This window comes from Chelmon rostratus, chromosome 19 (assembly GCF_017976325.1).
Source record: "Chelmon rostratus isolate fCheRos1 chromosome 19, fCheRos1.pri, whole genome shotgun sequence".
Lineage (NCBI taxonomy): Eukaryota > Metazoa > Chordata > Actinopteri > Chaetodontiformes > Chaetodontidae > Chelmon > Chelmon rostratus.
The window spans coordinates 8,491,050-8,510,144 of NC_055676.1; the positions used below are offsets into that span (position 1 = coordinate 8,491,050).

The 19,095-nt window shown below is 43.4% G+C and overlaps 1 protein-coding gene across 1 annotated transcript in view; it reads left to right on the forward strand.

Moving 5' to 3' along the window:
* LOC121622940 (atrial natriuretic peptide receptor 2) overlaps positions 1–17,401 on the forward strand; it is a 56,108-nt gene extending 38,707 nt beyond the window's left edge. The window contains exons 15-22 of the mRNA XM_041960020.1: positions 1,249–1,417; positions 8,738–8,884; positions 9,526–9,649; positions 11,484–11,552; positions 11,774–11,948; positions 13,318–13,416; positions 15,744–15,835; positions 16,829–17,401. Coding sequence (XP_041815954.1) covers positions 1,249–1,417; positions 8,738–8,884; positions 9,526–9,649; positions 11,484–11,552; positions 11,774–11,948; positions 13,318–13,416; positions 15,744–15,835; positions 16,829–16,891 — 938 coding nt within the window. The 3' untranslated portion in view covers positions 16,892–17,401. The remainder of the gene's footprint in view (positions 1–1,248; positions 1,418–8,737; positions 8,885–9,525; positions 9,650–11,483; positions 11,553–11,773; positions 11,949–13,317; positions 13,417–15,743; positions 15,836–16,828) is intronic.
* The last annotated feature ends 1,694 nt before the right edge of the window (positions 17,402–19,095 follow it).

The window sequence follows — 19,095 nt, forward strand, 5'->3', positions numbered from 1 at the left end:
TATGTCAGGGATGTGCGACAATAACAGGTTTCCTTTACATTGGCAGGAAGAACCTCAAAAGCATCAATAGAGGAAAAAACAGATGGATAAACAGTAGCTCATGATAGCTGAACGGCCTACTGCCAATATGAGATCATGCTTGTTCAAATTATATCTTTGGACAGCAGCCTTCCTGAGAGATCTCTTGCCTCTCTCACTGGAAAACTCGAACACGTTGCTCTTATCGTCGTACGTCAGCTGCAAGCAAGCAAGTAAAAGCGCTTAATCACTGCTCGCACTCTGGCTCTTCGGCTTCCTGCACACATGTTGCGGTTTGACCAGTTTCTTCTGCTTCGACCTCCGCCGCTGCTTTTGCTTAGCGGCAGCAGGAAAAACTTAAGCTCCTGAAGCAATCTAAGATCAGGAGTTGAACTTTTACACATCCAGTGCGGCTGGATGTGTAAAAGCCCCCTGGGGCACATCCTCCATGTGATGGCTTCATTAGCTTTTTATTCATAATCACGCACGATGCTGATTGTACAAGTGCCTAATCTATTAACATGCTGGGAGCTGCGACAGCTGGCACCTGCTCTCTATTGTCTGAATGTGTTACATCCAGAGCTGTAACTGTCATTTTATGGTTTAAAATATCGCTAGAATCTTGTAATAACTTTTATGGGTCTTTCATGAAGATGCTAATAACAGAAAAGGATGTGGAGGATTTGTTTTAGGAAGGCTGTCTCTTACAAACTCTTAAATTGACATGATTAATGGATCACAGAGGAGAAATCAGCAACAAGAGTTGATCAGCAGTGCCGCGGACATGAAGGCTCACACAGCAGAAATAGCACATGAACAGAAATACAGAGCTATCAGAAGAGTATCACTATTCTCATCTAAGTTTGGAAGTTTTCACAATTACTTAAGGTGGGAAAGTCGGACACCATACTGAATCCCCTACAGAGAAATCAGTAACACTGCAATGGCATTATGAGATCAGTATGGAGGTATTACTTCAATGCAAGCTCAGTAGATGTTCTGCAGATACAGAAACTGCGTAAATGCAGAAAAACTGACACTCACAAAGGAAAAAAGGGCCGGCGGCAGCAGAATATCAAAAAGACCAGATACAAGAGGCATTGTCGACCCCTCGTACACACACTTTTCACAGCGGTGTTCAGCAGCGGCTGCATGTAGTCCCTGTTCCAGACACACACACACACACACATTTCCACCTGTAGAACACACTCTGTCCTCTCTCTGCCGCAGAGATCGCGCAGAAGGTGAGGAACGGTCAGAAGCCGTACTTTCGACCGACCACAGACAACAGATGCCACTCGGAGGAGCTGACCATCCTGATGGAGGGCTGCTGGGCTGAGGACCCCGCGGAGAGGCCCGACTTCGGCCACATCAAGATCTACGTGGCCAAGCTCAACAAGTGAGACTCACACTTGACTTCTTCTCGTTGCCCAGTCCGATCGTGAAGGGTCACCTCACTCCAATTACAAATGCCACCTCAGAAATCTCAGACATAAATATTCAGATGAACAGCACTAAAGCATCTGCATTTCTGCATTTAGACTGATCATTTAAAGCAACATTATGCAAGAATTTGTATTTTTTGCAAAAGTTTCTTAATGCAGTTCTTTTATGCGCCACTGTTGGAAATATGAGCAGCTCATGTGAATTTACTTACTACTTATGATCAAAAACTAGCAAGTCAGTTGTTAACACAGCCAAACATCAAGCAATTGCAACAACACAAGACAGAAAGCCGGCTAATATTGCTTACTAATCCAATAGCAAGAAGGCCAGCTCGCCGCCTGGCACGCAGACTTTTATTTTGCGAAGCTCTCACCACTGACTAAAAGCCAGCCTGAGATTGACTCTTGTCCGGCCTCCTCTGTCATGATGTCCACAGAGGCAGCTAGGCACTTAGCAAGAAGTAAAGCTGTCTGTCCGCCAGGAAATTCCATCAATCAATGACAGCTGAAGGAAAGCAGCTGGAGGACATCGGAGGGAAAACCAGAACATGTTGTCTCCATAAAATCTGCTCCAGTTGCACCAACATCAGTGACATATGTGTTGGTGTGTGACGTAGTGCACTTCTCGCGGGGTATCGTACCAACCAAAGCACCAACACAATTACTTTGAAGCTGTTATTTTAAGGTAAAATAGTTACAAAATGTTGCTTTAAATGACTGGTGAATGAATTCTACCCAGACACAAGGAGCTGGAAGCACCCTGGATTAGATTAACTACACTTCCAGCCTTGTTTTCAAAGCGGAGATAATTTGACAAATTGAAATAGACGGAGGCCGCTCTTTCCCAGACTATCAGTATCTTCGCTGCCAAGCTCAACATCTGAACGCCGTGTTGAGAACCTGATGTCCCCTTGACGGCCGTGCAAGTCGATACGTTTAAGAGATTCAAAAAGGCAAACAGGAAGAAAAAAAGATCTGGAAATCACCAAGACGATTTCAGATAAAAGGCTGTTTGAGATTCCTGACAGGCAGCTCAAGACAGGAAGTGCGCTTTGCTGCCTTTCCGTCTCTGAGTGTGTGTGTGTGTGTTTGTGTAAGAAAGGATAGTGTTTGAGACCATGTTTCTGGTATTGTTTTCAATGATCCCATGAATCATTCATATGCATATTTTTGGTTCTGAGTTTTATTTTGACGCAGGAATGGAGGCACGCATGTTTTCCCTTGAGTAGGGCAGCTCTGTCAGAAGGAGTTAGTGTGTGAAGCATCCCTGCTGATATTAAGTGACATTATAGAGTGTACACACACACACACACACACTAACATTCACACAGAAATCACAATTTATAGCACATTTTTGCATTTGAACTAGAGGCTGATAGGAACTGTATGGGGAAGTCTACCATACTAGTGTATTATATGTACAGATAAGGATTATCAAGTTATCACATTCTATTTTATCGAAGGTTTTACACTTGCATTCAGTCAACACATCCTCATCCAAGGTCATCAAATACCGACGCTCCTCTGCCTCTCATACAGACACACAAGGTATCCTCTGTGTGCAACATGCAAAGCCTTCCTGCAAGCCAGCCTCTCTACCACGTGGTTAATGTTCAAACACTCGCAGTTGTGAAATGGTCGTAGTTTGATTTAGGTTTAGGCATGAAAATTGCTTGTTTAGGTGTAGGAAAAATGTAGGATTATGGATCCCATTGCTTTTCTTGGCAAGATCCGTTCTACTGTGCCTCTGAACGGCCTATCCTGGTAGTCTCACCCTAACCCTAACCACCCTCATGCCTAAACTGAACCAACCCAACCAACGGAAGGCAACCAAGCAGAGGCAGAGTAGCGTGAGCCTTGCCAGGAAAAGCAGTGGGATCCTAACATAACACAGACATATTTTGGTTTCACATGGGAAGCAAACCCTGGTCTCTTGGGTGAAGGTCCATCACTGACCTCCATCCCCTTCAGGGCTTTGTCCCTCTTTAGAACAGTTGGTACGACCATCTAATATTACCACAGATAGTTTACATTGGAGGAAGCTGAAAGCCTGTTTCGTCTCACATAGCAGTCAAGGTTACCTTGTGAGTCTGTATGAGACGCTGGAGGCCTGACAAAATGTCGGCATTTGATGGCCTCTGAATGATTCACCAAAGGAAATAATGGAGGCCTTATCTCATAATTAAGATTTATTATAACAAGAAAAAAATATGTCATAATTATGAGAAAAGATCACAAGAATACTGTCACATAATTACGAAATATTTCCCCATGAGATATTTTCTAATTATGAGATAAGGAAGCCATCATTATGAGATAAGGTCTACAATTTTTTTTTTCTTCAGTAAATGCAGCGTGCTGCTGTAGGACACGACCGCCTGGATCACTCATTACAAATGTATGCTGTTGTTCAAACCCACGGAACTGCTCAATCCTGATTGGTGTACAGAAGCAGGTGGCTTCACTTTGTCCAAACTTAGCCCCGCCCACTTCAAACCAGTGAGAACCCCATCGCTCATAGGAAGAAGCTGGTGGAGAAAATACATTTTCAGGGCCTTTAAAATCTTGCAAGATCCCAGAGGTTTTCAAAAAGGAAATGTGCATAAAATTGTGCACTTCTGGAAAATTTCAATTTGATGTACCGATGCAGCCATAAATAACATGGCATCATGGGTTTGAATGCTTCACTTCATAAAAGCACATACAGCTTCAATAAATGTTGGAACAGGGGGATACAGAAACGTATATGAGTGACATCGCTGTATGTACAATTCCACATGTCACGGAGAAAAAGATTTGTTTAAGCTGCAAAGGTATTAAAGGGTGTATGTCAGGGTAAAAATGAGGGCTCATGCAGACTGAATACAGACTCACGTTGCCAGAGGTTTTAATGTTGTGCCTGCCAGCTGCAGTCGACCTTCCCGTCCTGTGAGGTTTTGACATGGAGATCAAAACATGGGTCATGGTTCATTACACTGAATGCTAACTTGGAAGCTCTCTGCTTCTCATGTGGTCGTGCTTGTGGCGTGTAGCTTAGCTTCAGATGGAATTACGCTTGTACACGGGGTGCAGCAGTCCTGCCTCTGGTGAAGCAACCGATCCACAGGCCAGTGCTGAGTTTCACCTGTCGTAACCACCGGACATTTGTGTCATACCTGATCAGCCCAAGGTGTGCTTTAATTGTATACATCACAGTTATTGTGTTTGCAGCCGTTTCACTTTGTGACGCTGAGCGATGACGTGAAGGTTTACCTCGTCTCACTGCTGAATCACGATGATGTTCTTTGAGAGAGAGTGGCGATCACAATGAGCAGGAGCTTTGCTAGACCTGTAGTACTGAAACAAGAGAAAATCACTGACGCTTCCTTCGCCTTGACGTTGCCCTCATTATCAACGACTTCCACTCAAAGCTGTAGGAGAAAACACAGGCAGCCACGGCTGACCAATCACAGTTCCTGTTGGCTCCATAGCCACTCACACGTATAGTTTGATATAGAGAGATAGATATAGAGGTGGTACACATCAGCCGCGGCAGCTATGTGTGTAGGTTTGGCAGCTATGCTCCAGCCTGTTAGCTCCTAAGTGTTAATCCATCTTTAGCCATGCATCGTCACAGATTATCCAGGTATCAAAATACAGCTAATGCACCACCCGTCTGTCTTTCATACCTGCTCCAACTAGTTGCAGTATTCTGTATTATTATTATTTATCATTTCCAAGGACTTGCTGTCAACTTAAATGTCCATTAACAAGCGATCCATCATCATGAAGTTTCCACTGCCTTTATATTTTGTAGTCAAAGTACCTTTTGTGAGCATGAAACCGCTCTGATGTCAGAGAATTGAGAGCTGGAAGCTAAAGGCCGCTGCATTCATGGGCCACATTTTTGTGAAATCCAAAGCTGCATGTCTTTGTGCAATCCTGCGCTGTGTAATGAGTGCTGAGCCTTGAACATGGAGGCCAAACAATATCCACACAGAGAGGTGATGAGAAGGAGACTATGAACTGTCTTTTTTTTTTTTTGCATGGAAAGGCTGCCGGGCTGCTACCAGACCGACCTTTTTACTTACAGAACCAACTGATTGCCCCTCGCCTCACCCTCCCCTACGGTGGCCGCTAAAGACGCAAGAAAAAAACCCACGAAAGGCAACACTGCAGATCCACATGTTGATTTGGTGGAGTAGCAAACTAAAAACAGGTGGATGTATAAACAGATCCGTGTTCTTGGTGCCTCTCTCCGCCTGACCTCTCCTCTGTGAGCTCCGATGAGCCCGGTGATGTATAGCTTTCCATTCGCAGTGGCTTACAGTAGAGAGCTTGACATGATTGACACCCTCAGAAGCACTCAAGGATGCTCTTGACGGCCGCACGCAAAGCCCCCCCCCCCCCCCCCCCCCCCCCCCCCCCCCCCCCCCCCCCCTCCTGTGTAAGAAGCCCGTCGCCACAGAGGCCTGTGCGTTAATGCAGTGTATGACGGTTATTTTCATTAGGTAAATGCGTGTTGTTGACATGACGTGATGGATGGGCTGGTATTTTTGGCGCGTGTGTATGAGCTTGGGCTTGAAGGGCGCGGTAACAAGAGGGGTGTTCAGTAGTAAACGCTTCGGCGTAGCACACACAGGGAGCTGACCCTTCACTCGCCATGAATAGCTGACCTCTCCACACCAGCATCAGGTCTCCCACTGTTTGCCATCGCTGCTCGTACCGCATAAAGGATTCACTTCAATTTCTGCTCAGCGCCGAATTGTTTCTGAACAGGCAACTGGCACATCAGTCCACAAATCTGAGGAGAATGTAGCTCCTGAAAGCATGTTTGGCCGCTTTGTAAACAAGAAAGCACTCAGAGAGTGCATACCTCCGCCAAGACTGCACAGTGGTCGACATTGTGTTTTTAATAGTAGAGACTGTTTTTAATTTTTAATCAGCGTCTGGATCCACGTCCACATCAAAATGCACAGTGACAGACAAACATGCTAACTGGCTAATGACAGACATGATTTTCTGAAACTACGTCATTCCTGTTTGGCTTTGTACAGTTAATTCAGTTGGTCTTAATGCATCCGCCGCTGTAGGGCTTTGCAGGATCATTCAGATTTTGTACGTGGATGCGTCGTCTACATTCGGTTGCAGCTGCTCCATGTGTCAGTAATTTAATAATAATCTCATAGTAAGTTTCCTGGAAAAATTTAGAGACAAACTACAGGGAAAAGATCCAGGGACAGTTACTGGAGTTTAGCCAGTCATGTTGGCTCTGTATTTTGATTGGGTAGCAGTAGGGCGCAACTCCATTGCTGCAGCTACCAACTACCTCCAGCTACATAGCTTTTGTTCACAGCTGGTAAATAGGTGTACAATTCAGGGGATTCACACAGTAGCAGTAGAATAAGCCTTGATCATTTTCCTTGGTGTGGGTTCTGTGGTCATCATGGTTACATGGCTAGCCACGGTGGCAGAAAAAGTTCAAGAATCGCCGACTCAGACGTCAGCGGCGTATTACCTTGTGGAACACAAGAGAGCCAGCTGCCCCCTCTCTCCTTACCGCTGACCTCGGTGTCATAGCTGCTGGCTGCTCGTGGTCTGAAAGCACCTTTCTGATTGGAAAGCTCAGATAAGAAGCATGTCATGAATGGGCAGATGGTGGCGCACTGACAAACGTTAACCAATTGCGCCTTGGTCCGAATGGCAACAAACGAGTAATCTGATCCCTCCGACTTTTTTTTTCTTGCTGTGAGAAGAATGAGGTTTTAGAACAGGATGCAGGTTTGAAGCACTCGCTGAAATGATTATGCTCTGGCCTCTCATCTCTTTAGCACTACGCTCACCATAGACACAGTTCTTCTTGTTGGTTTGGATGAATGGTGGTAAGATGTGGTTGTCTGAGATTCTCAGTGCAGTGAACAGAACATGGACTGTGTGATTGCGTCCAGAGCGCTGATACTCATCACCGTCTTTCATGTCTCCATCTGATGTCTTGTTCTTTAAACTTAAACAACGCGTGGGTGTGTGTAGGATCTGTGACCCACAAGAAGCATGGCAGGATGCCAGGCATTGATGCTTTTAGCCGCCACGGTGGTGGAGATGACTCACTGTCTTGCTCCTTCGGAGTAAACGCGTGTACATGCATGTGTGTGTGTATGAATGTAGAAATCTCCTGAGACACACGCATTACGCAACATGTGTATTATATAATTATAAAATATAGACGAAATGCTACAATCACGGCTGTAGAGACGTAAATAGAGACATTTCACAGAGTGTTTGGAGTATCTGATTTTCCTCCATGTTGGATGGTTACAACAGCTGCTGTGTGGTCACATGCCAATGATGCTGAATACAAACACATCACAGAGATGAAATGAAACAGAAATATCTAATTGGAGCAATGTGCAGTTCCTGTTTTGAAAGCTTTGAATGATCAGACTCGTGTACACCACCATTTAACCTCGGAAGTCACTGCAGTGATTATTGCATTAAATTATTAAAGCTGGGAGACTGGGCTTGTATTTCTCAAAGCTGCTCATAACGGTCTGTTTAGTGTTAAAAACTGGGCATTTACCAGGTCAGGAAGGTCTAACCACAAGATGCTGTTACACTGTTGGAGTTTGGCCCATATTTGGGACTGAAAATCTGGATATCTCAGCCTTGACTTCCTCACTTCCTCAAATTCCATCATTATTTATTTATTTCTTTATTTGTCTTTAGCACGTCATCAAGTCTTCCACCAGCTCTCGACTAATCCGTCATTCCTTGTTTTTCGCACAGCACAGTGAATGTGAATACAACTGTGCTGATAACATCAGTAGTTTTAAACTTTGACACAAGGGGCTCCACAAGCATCAATCCTTGGACATACGGGGTTTGGCATTTACAGTATAAACAATAGTTTCAAACAAGTATTATTTTTTTCTTTTACATACATTTTAAGGGCGATTGGAATTAAAGTGGGCAGTGCAGGCTGATAAACTGCCTCGAGTGATGTATTGAGGCATCAATACATCACTTGAGTTGTATTGTGGGTAATGTAGGGACCAGGGGGTTTTTTTGTTTGTTTTATTGTTCATTGTGAGTTTGACAGTGCTAAATCAGTACAGAGCACTTTTTATTTTCGTAACATTTTATTCAGCAAAACAAGAACAACAGTATTACTGAGATCTGGGAACATGCCGACACCACTACAAAAAGTTTAAGCAGATTTTCTAAAATAAAGGGCTGAGCTCTGTGCCGAGCAGGTGTTTGTGTGGATATTAACTATTTCTACTCTGTGTTTCCCACAGGGAGGGCAGCACCAGTATTCTTAACAACCTGCTGTCCAGGATGGAGCAGTACGCCAATAACCTGGAGAACCTGGTGGAGGAGCGAACGCAAGCCTACCTGGAGGAGAAGAGGAAAGCCGAAAACCTCCTCTATCAAATTTTACCGCAGTAAGGAAAACTGATTAATCACATTCAGACTTTCGTCATTCCACCCAAAAGCTTAAAACTCCAATTAACCCAGCAAATAGGGCGAGTGTTAGCCGCTCTGTGACAGTCTGCCGATTGTGATAAACCTCTGTATTAATTAAAGGCTGAAAATCCCTCCCAACATCTCATTTTATTAACAGATACACGTTTCCCCCGTGGTGCGATCTCACTGTAGATGAAAGGAAACAGAGAGGGCTGACAGGCAAACTGCTCATTAAGGCGTTTGAATAGCAAATCCCATCTTTGTCGCCCATTTATCCTCTTTTCCTGCTGAAGAATCGTCCCCTCCGTCCAGACAGACAGAGAAGGGCCTGAGAAAGGACAAGTTTCTCACCAGCCGATTTGTGGCGCAGCGCCTTTGGTATTATTTGATTATTTGATTAGAGAAACTTAATGTGAGCAGAATTAGCAAAGATAAAGCGACGTCCAGCCGTTCTGCAGTCGGTTGTGTTTTAGAAAGACGAATCTTTGTGTGACCTTATATTTCAGTGTCTTCAGTCATTTGAGTGATCTGCCCTCGCTTCCATCTCTTTCAGAACTTATCTCTTTGTTGAGTGGCATGAACATGTTGACCTCATGTCTCTCTCTCTCTCTGCATGCAGTTCAGTGGCGGAGCAGTTAAAACGAGGGGAGACCGTGCAGGCGGAAGCGTTCGACAGCGTCACCATTTACTTCAGCGACATTGTTGGCTTCACGTCCATGTCTGCAGAGAGCACGCCACTGCAGGTACGCAGCAATCAATATGTCACTGCAGCTCTGAAATGAATCATTCCCACTCTGCAGCTCACTCTTTCTGTCAGTGGAACTCCGTGCTGTGTGGTGAGCTGTGTCTTTAAGATGTGACGCTTGAATCCTCTTTCTCTATTCATGCATAGAAGCGCTCACCAGTATCAGGTCTCTACCTACAGTGTGTCTCATAGTTCCCACAGTGTGTGTTCCCACACACGGGCTGCAACTCAAAATAGTGCAGTTGTTCGATGGAAGAGTGTGTTGACGCAGAGCTGAGTCACATTTGCCACCGCATATCTCCCTCTCGCTTGGATACCAAAGGGAGGTTACTGGACCAAACACATCCTCATCATGTCACATCCGGGCAGAGGCTCCGAAGTGTCGACGCTCCGTCGGACACCTTCGCATGCAGCGGGATCACCTCAAGGAGGGACACTTAACTTCTCCTTAACTTCAGCTCTTTCATCTTCACAAGTTGTGGGAAAGAAGCAAATACGCTTCATGACAGGAACAGAAATTCAAATGAAGCATGCATTTCTATACATATTTGTGAATAACACAGTAAGATAAAATACTGCTAAATACAGAGGAGGTGACAACCTTGCAACAGTGCATTACAGATGTTCCTGTCTGGCCACACCCAGGCCCAAAAACCTCCACCCCCAGTGGAAATGTCCACCCTTGCTCCCGCCGTCAGCCGGTCAGTCAATCAAATACTTGACCTGTAGCTGCACTGGCCCTCCTAGTGCACCATAACAGCCATTTTGAAAATGTTGCAGTGCATTAGTGAGATGCGTCACCCCTCTAATCACAGTTTGAGAGCATTTGAAGGATGTCATCTGCATCCAGAGTCAGTCAGCCAAGGTTTTATAGTATAATTACTGTGTAATTATAATATTATAATATAATTATATGATTAGAGAGATTATTCACCCTCCAAAGATTGTCACTAACATATAGCTGTGTGTGATCTACTGGTTTCCGCTTACTGCTTCTTTACTAAAAGCAAATATTGTTAGGCTGCAAGGATACAAACAATATGTTTTGGTGAGTGTCTATGTAAATCATATTTGTTTACATTTTTCAACCATATAAAGTTCAGGTTCGTTCATATGTTCCCAAACACAAAAAAGTGATCACAGTAGAAAATGTTGGCCACTTTTAGTTGTCATTGTTTTCTATATGACAGCCCTCATGAAACAGACCTGCCAATCATGTGACTGACAGTATGTTCTCATCCTGTGCTTTGAGTTTGGTGACACGGCGGCCTTTTTGTTCACCTCTGGGTTACACTGTGTGCCTTGAGGAGTTCAGAACAAAATGATCTGAAGTTTGTCACAGTTCAAGCCCTGGTCCATCACAGTTTAAATGTTCTTATTCAGTCAACGCTGCTCACTCGTAAAGTACAGCACAGAATGTCCTGGCTGCATGAACGGCCAGCTGTGTTTTATTTCAACTTCAGACGCAGTCCTAAAAAAACGAACATTTGAAAATGATGACTAAATAATAAATTGGTCTTTGAATAAACAGCCAACCTCTGACATTACTGCTACGTCCCAGCTATTACGCCCCACACTTTGGTAAATTTAATACAGATTGTGTTTGTAATGTTCCATCTGTGGATTTGAGTGATGATGCTGTAAATGTGTTTGTCAGTAAGCCTCAGCGGGCAATCGTCCATCGACAGAGATAATGTGGGAGAGGGTGACGCTTTGCAGACACGCCGGCCTTTCAATCTTCAACAAAAGAAAACAGTGTCAAATGTTGGATTTAAAATCCCTGTTCATTTGAGTACATACAGATAATCAAAACTCTTCTGTGTCTCTCGCAGGTCGTCACTTTGCTCAATGATCTGTACACCTGTTTTGATGCCATCATCGATAATTTTGATGTATACAAGGTAAGTCAGGATGATCAGGCGGAATATTAACAATTATAGATTTTAGAAGCAAGAATTTGCTTATTTGTTTCTAATCTTGAGTTTATCTCCTACTTTACGTTATAATATATAACTAGGAAATAGCCTGAGTCTTAATCCTGTGATCTACCCGCTGATGCATTCAGGACGTCTGCGGGAATCCTGGGAATACAACTGCAAAATGATACGACTTTGTCCCTCAGGTGGAGACCATCGGAGACGCCTACATGGTGGTGTCGGGCTTGCCGGTGCGGAACGGAAAACTACATGCCAGAGAGATCGCCGGGATGTCGCTGGCCCTGTTAGAGCAGGTCAAAACGTTCAAGATCCGACACAGACCCAACGACCAGCTGAGACTCAGGATAGGTATACACACAGGTGAGTACGGAACCTCAGCCTGATCTGGATCTGGAGTGTGCATGAGCTGCTGATGACCTGAGTCGCTCCTCATAATGGCTGTTTTCCATCCTGCCGAGGTGTCCTTGACCAAAGCATCGATGAGTCAACACCATCATTTACTTTCTGGTAGATGCAGGGAATTTTCTGCTCAATGTGTTTCAATAGCAGCTTGATAATATTAGTTTATTTCTCCTGCCGCTGCAGCTAACTAACCGTTTTTTCTCAACAACCAACAAAAATGTCGATTTAAGAGTTCTTGTGTGCTCACAAGGACATGTGCAGCTGCATCGATCTCATCCCTGCTTGTCCCCGTATTTGAGCCCATTTTTCAGCTGCTATTTTTCATTGATTTAGCTATTTTTCTCACTCTGGCACATTCTTAATTTGCCTTGAGTCCATCAACAATGGATTGGCTTCTGGTGGGAAAACAGCTGGTAATGAGCACAACACCAGACCTTTTTGAAATGTCGAACAAATCCCAAGATGCGGGCAGTGAGGCGGAGGTCTGAACCAGGCTACTGCAATATTGTTAGTATGAGAGTCTGTACAGTTCCACTATAAGGAGGCATGTCTTTTGAGGACAAATGTAAAAGGGTTCTTGTCTGAACTAAAAGTGGTTATGATAAATATTGCAAAACAAATTGTCAAATATTCCCAGGATCAGACTTTACTGAATCATAACTAGGTGGTTCGTCAGGGATGCTCATGTATGTGATTTACAGTATCTGTGGTTTCAGGGTACTGGATTGCATGGTCTCCATTTAATAGTTAAATGCATGTGGCCAGGCAAAATATCAGAAACACCTCTCAGTATAACCAACACAAACCACAGCCTCAAAGCTTCATGAAAGCAGGATTTATGGCAGGCCTGTTGCAGCCTGTACTAGTTTTAGCGAGGTGGAGTTAATAAACTGGCAACCGAGTGCACATCAGGTGCCGGGCACTCGTGATTTGTAGCTTCCCGCCTCTGGATACCAACGCACTGACTGGACATAAACACTCAGGACGTTTTATCTTGATCCGTCTGTAGCATTTAGCCTGATGTAATTTACAAGAGGCTTCTGACACATTATTTAGTCTGTATCAGCTCATGGCGGTAGTGTTTATGTTCTTATTCAGACTCTTGACGTGCAGCAGAGATGGACCAGCACGCGTAGGCTGGTACTCAGCATTGTCAGAGTAATTTGAATCATTCTGAGCGCAATTTTAATCCACTCACACCTCTGTGGTCCTCCTGAAAAACACTTTCACTGCGGTGGTTGTGTGATAATTACAGCGCCTCCGAGCATGCCAGATGCGATTGTTTTTCCACTGTAAAATGTGACTGTAATGAGCTTGTGTTTAATAGGGCCAGTCTGCGCCGGCGTGGTCGGGCTGAAAATGCCCAGATACTGTTTGTTTGGAGATACTGTCAACACGGCATCTCGAATGGAGTCCAACGGAGAGGGTGAGTGTCACTGTCACCTGTTTTTGTTCTGTTTTTTGACTCTGGTGCCTGCTGGATTTCATATGATGCTCATTATTTGCTGTTTTTCAGTCTGTGCAAGGTCATTCTTTGTCTTTGATACTGTTGTCCCTCTGCCATTCAGTTTCACCTTGTTGTAATTCTACAACTGTGTCTGGTAGAGGGATCCCTTCTCTGTTGCTTGTCCTGAGGTTTTCTCTCATTCACATCACAGGTCTAAGAATAGGGGGTGTTGTACATTTGTGCAAACTGTAAAGCCCTCTAAGACAAATATGTGATTTTGGTCTATATAAATAAAATTAACTATTTTAGCTTTACCAGCATTAGCGTTAATACTAATTTTTTATATTGCACGTGAGACATTTTTTTCATTCAGGAAGGGTGTACAGGTTTTAAACCTAAAGCCGCTAAATGACAAGCCCGAAGGCACAAGGTTTTAGGACTCAATATGCAGACCACAGACAACTCAGCGAAGTTTCAAAAATAAGGAAAATTTATTAACTCAAAGCGCTCAGGATAAATGACAGAATGCAAACAAGGTAATGCAATCAAAGTACAAATGAAAACGCTAAGGATAACTAGACTAGGCTCAAAAATGGCTCAACAACAAAGTATCAAACAAAAGAGGCAAAGCTGGACTAATCACAAAAGCTAGATAACAAAGTAGCAAACAAAAGGTACAACTATGCTAATAACTAGACTTACAGGGACACAGAAGACAAGGATTATGGAACGCTAGATAGCAAGGCAAGTACAGGACAAGGCACGAGACAATCTGGCACAAGACAAAGGGAGACGCGGACTATAAATACACGAGGTAACAAGGAACAGGTGGAGACAATTAGGGCGGGGTAGACAATCAGACAGGCAGGAAACACACCGGGAACTCAAGGGCCTGAAACGACAGGAGAGTTAGGTTTCACAATAAAACAAGACATGACACTCGTGAACAAAACACATTAACAAATCTGACGAGACATGACACTAAAGAGGTTATTCCTGCTGCTCTCTTTCTGACTTCCCAACCCTGCCTGTGGCCCCCAGCCCTAAGCCACGTATACAGTTTCATTTGTACAAAATACTCAGAAATGTCCTGAAACAGCTGGGGACTGTAGTTTTAAACAAATGTTACTTTACCAGGACTAAATAGTGCATTTGTTGGGGACTATTTTCAGCTGTGGATTTGTACATATTTGGTAGTCTAATGAGTATTGACAGCAGCAGGATGGTGTATGGGTGAAAATAAACTGCAGAGTGTTTTCATATGAATGAAGGAACGTGTCAGCCAGAGCAATGGTGAGGCTCATTGACTGATGTGTTTTTAATAGTTTCTGGACAACAATGGAGCTCTGTGGCACAGAGAAATAAGACAGATCAGGCTCTGGCTACACACACAGTGCTTGTTAATAGATCAGTTCATTGTTGGCTTTGGTCTGTTCATGAGATTTATTATCCTCTGACTTTCTTCGTTTGGTGTAATGGTGATACTGTTTTAATGAGAATGAGAGATTATAGCTGTGTGACTGATTGGATGTAGTGTGTCTAAATGTTTGCTGATTATACCCTATTTTTTAAATATGGACCTCAGGAGAGTAGTCGATACCAAGGTAACAACTAATGGGGTCCTAATAAACAGTAAACAAGCACTTATTTGACCAGTTAATTGAATCTTGTACATTGTCAGTACACAGAAGATACTACAAACACATTTTTCCTACCTTAGCTAAAGTAAGTGTCAATGAGTATCTGCCAATGTGGTTGGACGGAAACATTGTGCCGTAATATTTGATAAATCATAAGATATATGATTTCAAAGTTGAAAATACGATGTACTGACATGCTGAGTCTAATTCTTTCTACACTGACAATTCTATTCTGAACTGCCAGTGACAGGAACTAGTGTTATGAAATTGTGGTGGGATATTTTGCGAGCGAATCATCAGACGTATTGATTAACCACCGAGTCGCTTCCTGTATTGTGCCTCCACTGGTAAATAATTGATAGCACTTACAGCTAAGGGCCCTTAGCCAGCGATACTGTATAGCCTGAAGGAATCGCGTCTCACATCTCTGCACTGTGTGCATTATTTGGGCAAAACGATAGATATTTTTATCGCCGTTAGCATTTCAGCTGCTGGCGTCAGACGGGGCTGAATGCATCGTCTTGCCTCGCCACTCAGTTTCCTCTTCTGCTGTCAGTCCTGAAGCCTGTGATGAGAGCAGCGTAGTGGTAACTCAAATATTGTTAGATTGTCATGTGGAGTGAGAATGCTCATTCTGGTCTGTCGTGCTCTTGATGTGTTTTGCAGCCTTAAAGATCCACGTATCCTCTGCCACCAAAGACGTGCTGGATGAGTTTGGCTACTTTGATCTCCAGTTACGAGGAGACGTAGAAATGAAGGTAAGAGCCCATCCTCTGCTTTCTCAAAACTGACCAAGCTGAAGGCCCAGAAAAAGAGCAACCCTCACACTAACAGAGGCCGTCCTGCTTGTGTTTGTGACTGCTGAATGAAATGTGCTCACACTGCAAAAAAAAAAAAAAAAAAAACACTGGTTGCTGGTGCAGTTTGCCTTGATTCAGACCTTTTCTAGAAATGAGAGTTTAAACAAGACGGAACAAGGCAGATCGCGACACTCAAAAAAATGGAGGCAAGTTCATTTGTATTCGAAATAGATGAAGTAAATTTACTTTAAGACTTAATATGAGATGCAAGAACTTGTCAAAATTCATTTTTTATGGTAGATTTCTAAATTTCAAATTGGAAAATAACACCCTGCTGTATAAATCCTTCTGTATAATGGGGCTGCCAGTTGCATGTCAAATTTTTATGCCTTTAATGTTCAAATACTTGAAATAGAATTTAATCCGATGCTGCTTCTTTGACTTGGCTGGTGTTTTCAGTATTATAGTCTTTTATTATCATTCTAATGAATCAATTAATTGTTCAGTCTATAAAATCACGGCTGTGGCTACCACTGAGGACACTTTGGTTATATCCTCAGTATTTCTGTTAATGGGTGGATTTTAACAACCCACAGACAGAAAACAATGTGTGTGAATGGATGATTGTGATTTTCTTTAGAGTTAATATCTATAAAGAATTTCAATTGAGTTAAATAAGTAAATGAAAGCAAAACGTGGGGATATAGTGCTTCTCCACCAAAGTTACATTTCCGTCAGCATGGAGAATTCACTAAAAGAGCATTTTGAAATGACAGTATGACCATGTGGTTGATTTCCCTCCCTGATTATGCAATGCCTCATTTGTTGAGAAAGGTGGAGGCGTAAGCTGAACTGGAACTGTCAGGGTCACCCTTAAACAAATAGAGGACATTACCCCCACCCCCCGCTTCATCTCCATTGGTGAACCTATTGATTTCTTTGCTTTTCCAGGGCAAAGGCAAAATGAGAACGTATTGGCTTCTTGGGGAGAAGACTGAAGTGTACGTTATCTGAGAGGCCTGCTGATCATGTGGCAGCAGCAGTGGAGACGACAGCAGAAGCTCCGGTGGCCGAGCCACTACTTTATTTGTTCTAGAATAAGTCCTTATTGGTGATTTCCATGCAGAGGAAAAGAGAACGACACCATGTGACAAAAACAGAGGGAATTCCAGGTATATTTATTACCTGCATACTGTAACTGCAAAAAAGAACAAAAAAAATAGAAAAATTATTGTAAAAGTTGTTTTTTGTATGAGAACCTTTCTGTCCTCAGAGTGAGTACTTTTCACTGATAAATTCTTATTTTTTGTGCTTTCTATATTAAGATTTGTATAATGTGTTTGGAAGTCAATGATGTATTAATATTTCCTTGAAACGTCCATTGAAGTTTGGAGGCACAGCGTTGCAATCGATGTCACTGCAGGGGTTCATCAACCGTGTTACACAGTACAAGATAATATGTATATATGTATATCCAAGATACTGTAAGATATTTTGTTCAATAAACTGAGTGAAACACTCTTTTTCCAGTGACGGACCAGGCTAATTTTCTCCTTTTGCTTTTTGGAGTGTGGCTCGTTGTTGATGCCTGCATCCACAAAGGATGTAACATGACACAGGCGGAAAATGAATCTGTTCTATGCATTAACTGTAAATGCGCCTCCACGCTGTTCATGTAAACTCTCTGACTATATCTGGGCCACATCCTCCTGACAATACTCACCCAAATGCTTTCATCCAAGTCCAGCCCAGAAAGAATTTATAAATGACCTTGCGGAGTGCCCCCGAAATATTGGATGTCCCGCTAGAATTGCACATTTAAAAGGCAGGAAGTGCTCGCAGGGCTGGTGCAGAGGCGTGGAAGCCAGTTCGGGGGCGCTCTACCCGCTGTAACCTTTTGAGGATGTCTGTCGAAATTAAACCACACCTTGAAGATGTTGTTTTCTATTTATATCAGCTCTGCGCTTTTCCCCTCGCAAGTCTTAACGATTAGTTCAGGAGTGTGTGATGTATTTTAGCCTTGTCACATTAAATTTCATGATACTGCCAGGACTATAATATTATTGTTATTTAAGATATAACAAATGTGCTGTAGAGAAACAGAGCATGAAGCATCTGGAGTCTAATTAACTGCAAGCAAGTAGTGGACAGATAAGGGAGGAAGTGGAGAGAAGCGAGCCGGCAGCTGTGTGTTTGTTGTAATGACATCACCGCTCATTAGATGCTCATTATCAGTTGTGGAACGGGGGCATGGGCGCTGTGTGTGGCCACGTGTTGGTGTGTGTGTGCGTGTGTTTGTGCGTTTCATCTCTGCAGGAGAGCATCCTCCCCTCCCGCACGGCTGTAATTACCGCCCACTTTCTCGCAGGGACACAGCGCCCGTTAGAGCGGCGCAGAGCGAGCAGAGCGAAGGCCCCCGCTGGACCCCGCGCTGACCCGCTAACTCCTCACAACTAACCAGGCTGCCTGTCATCCTGTCAGGAGCTATTTTCTGCCTTTCCACACAGCCGAGGCCTTCGAGCACAAAGCCTCCGAGCACGCTGCAGAAAAAGTGCGCGCAAGTCGAATAGTTCCCCAAATCACTTTGAATAACCAGAACATTTGAAGTTGTCGGGTGATTTCATGTCTGTTCTTGAGCCAGTGCTAACACTAATAGCCCCCCGTACACACTGACTTGGTGATTTGCAGGTGGAAACTGGATGGTTTGTCTGAGCAGTTTTTGAGTGCTTCTACCTTTATTAAATAGTAGACGGTGACAAGTGTAACTTATATTTTTTACATTTGTTGTTGTTCATTTATTCATTGCTGTATTGTTGTATCCATCTGTGTGACTACAGCCTGCAAATCCACTTAACTCTGCTCTATACAACTCTTGTTTCAACAGCATTTCAAGGGCTGAATAGGGCCGAAACAAAGTTTGCGTCTCACGATTGCATTCAAGTCATAGAGCTAAGCATCCGTTTTCTGAGAGATAAAACCCTGGCAAAACCAAGAAGGTCACTACCTGCTGTGCTGAAGGTATTTCCACAATCCTCAACGACACCTCTTACATCTGCTGCACAATGACGGCAGACTTTTAACGAGTTTGCAATCCAAACAAAGACAGCACAGTGAGAAGTGTAATGTTTTGTTGCTCAAATTGTACAACATGAGAAAAATATGAATGCACTACTGTGTATGAAAATACAATGAAAAGTAATAATGTAGACACATATAAT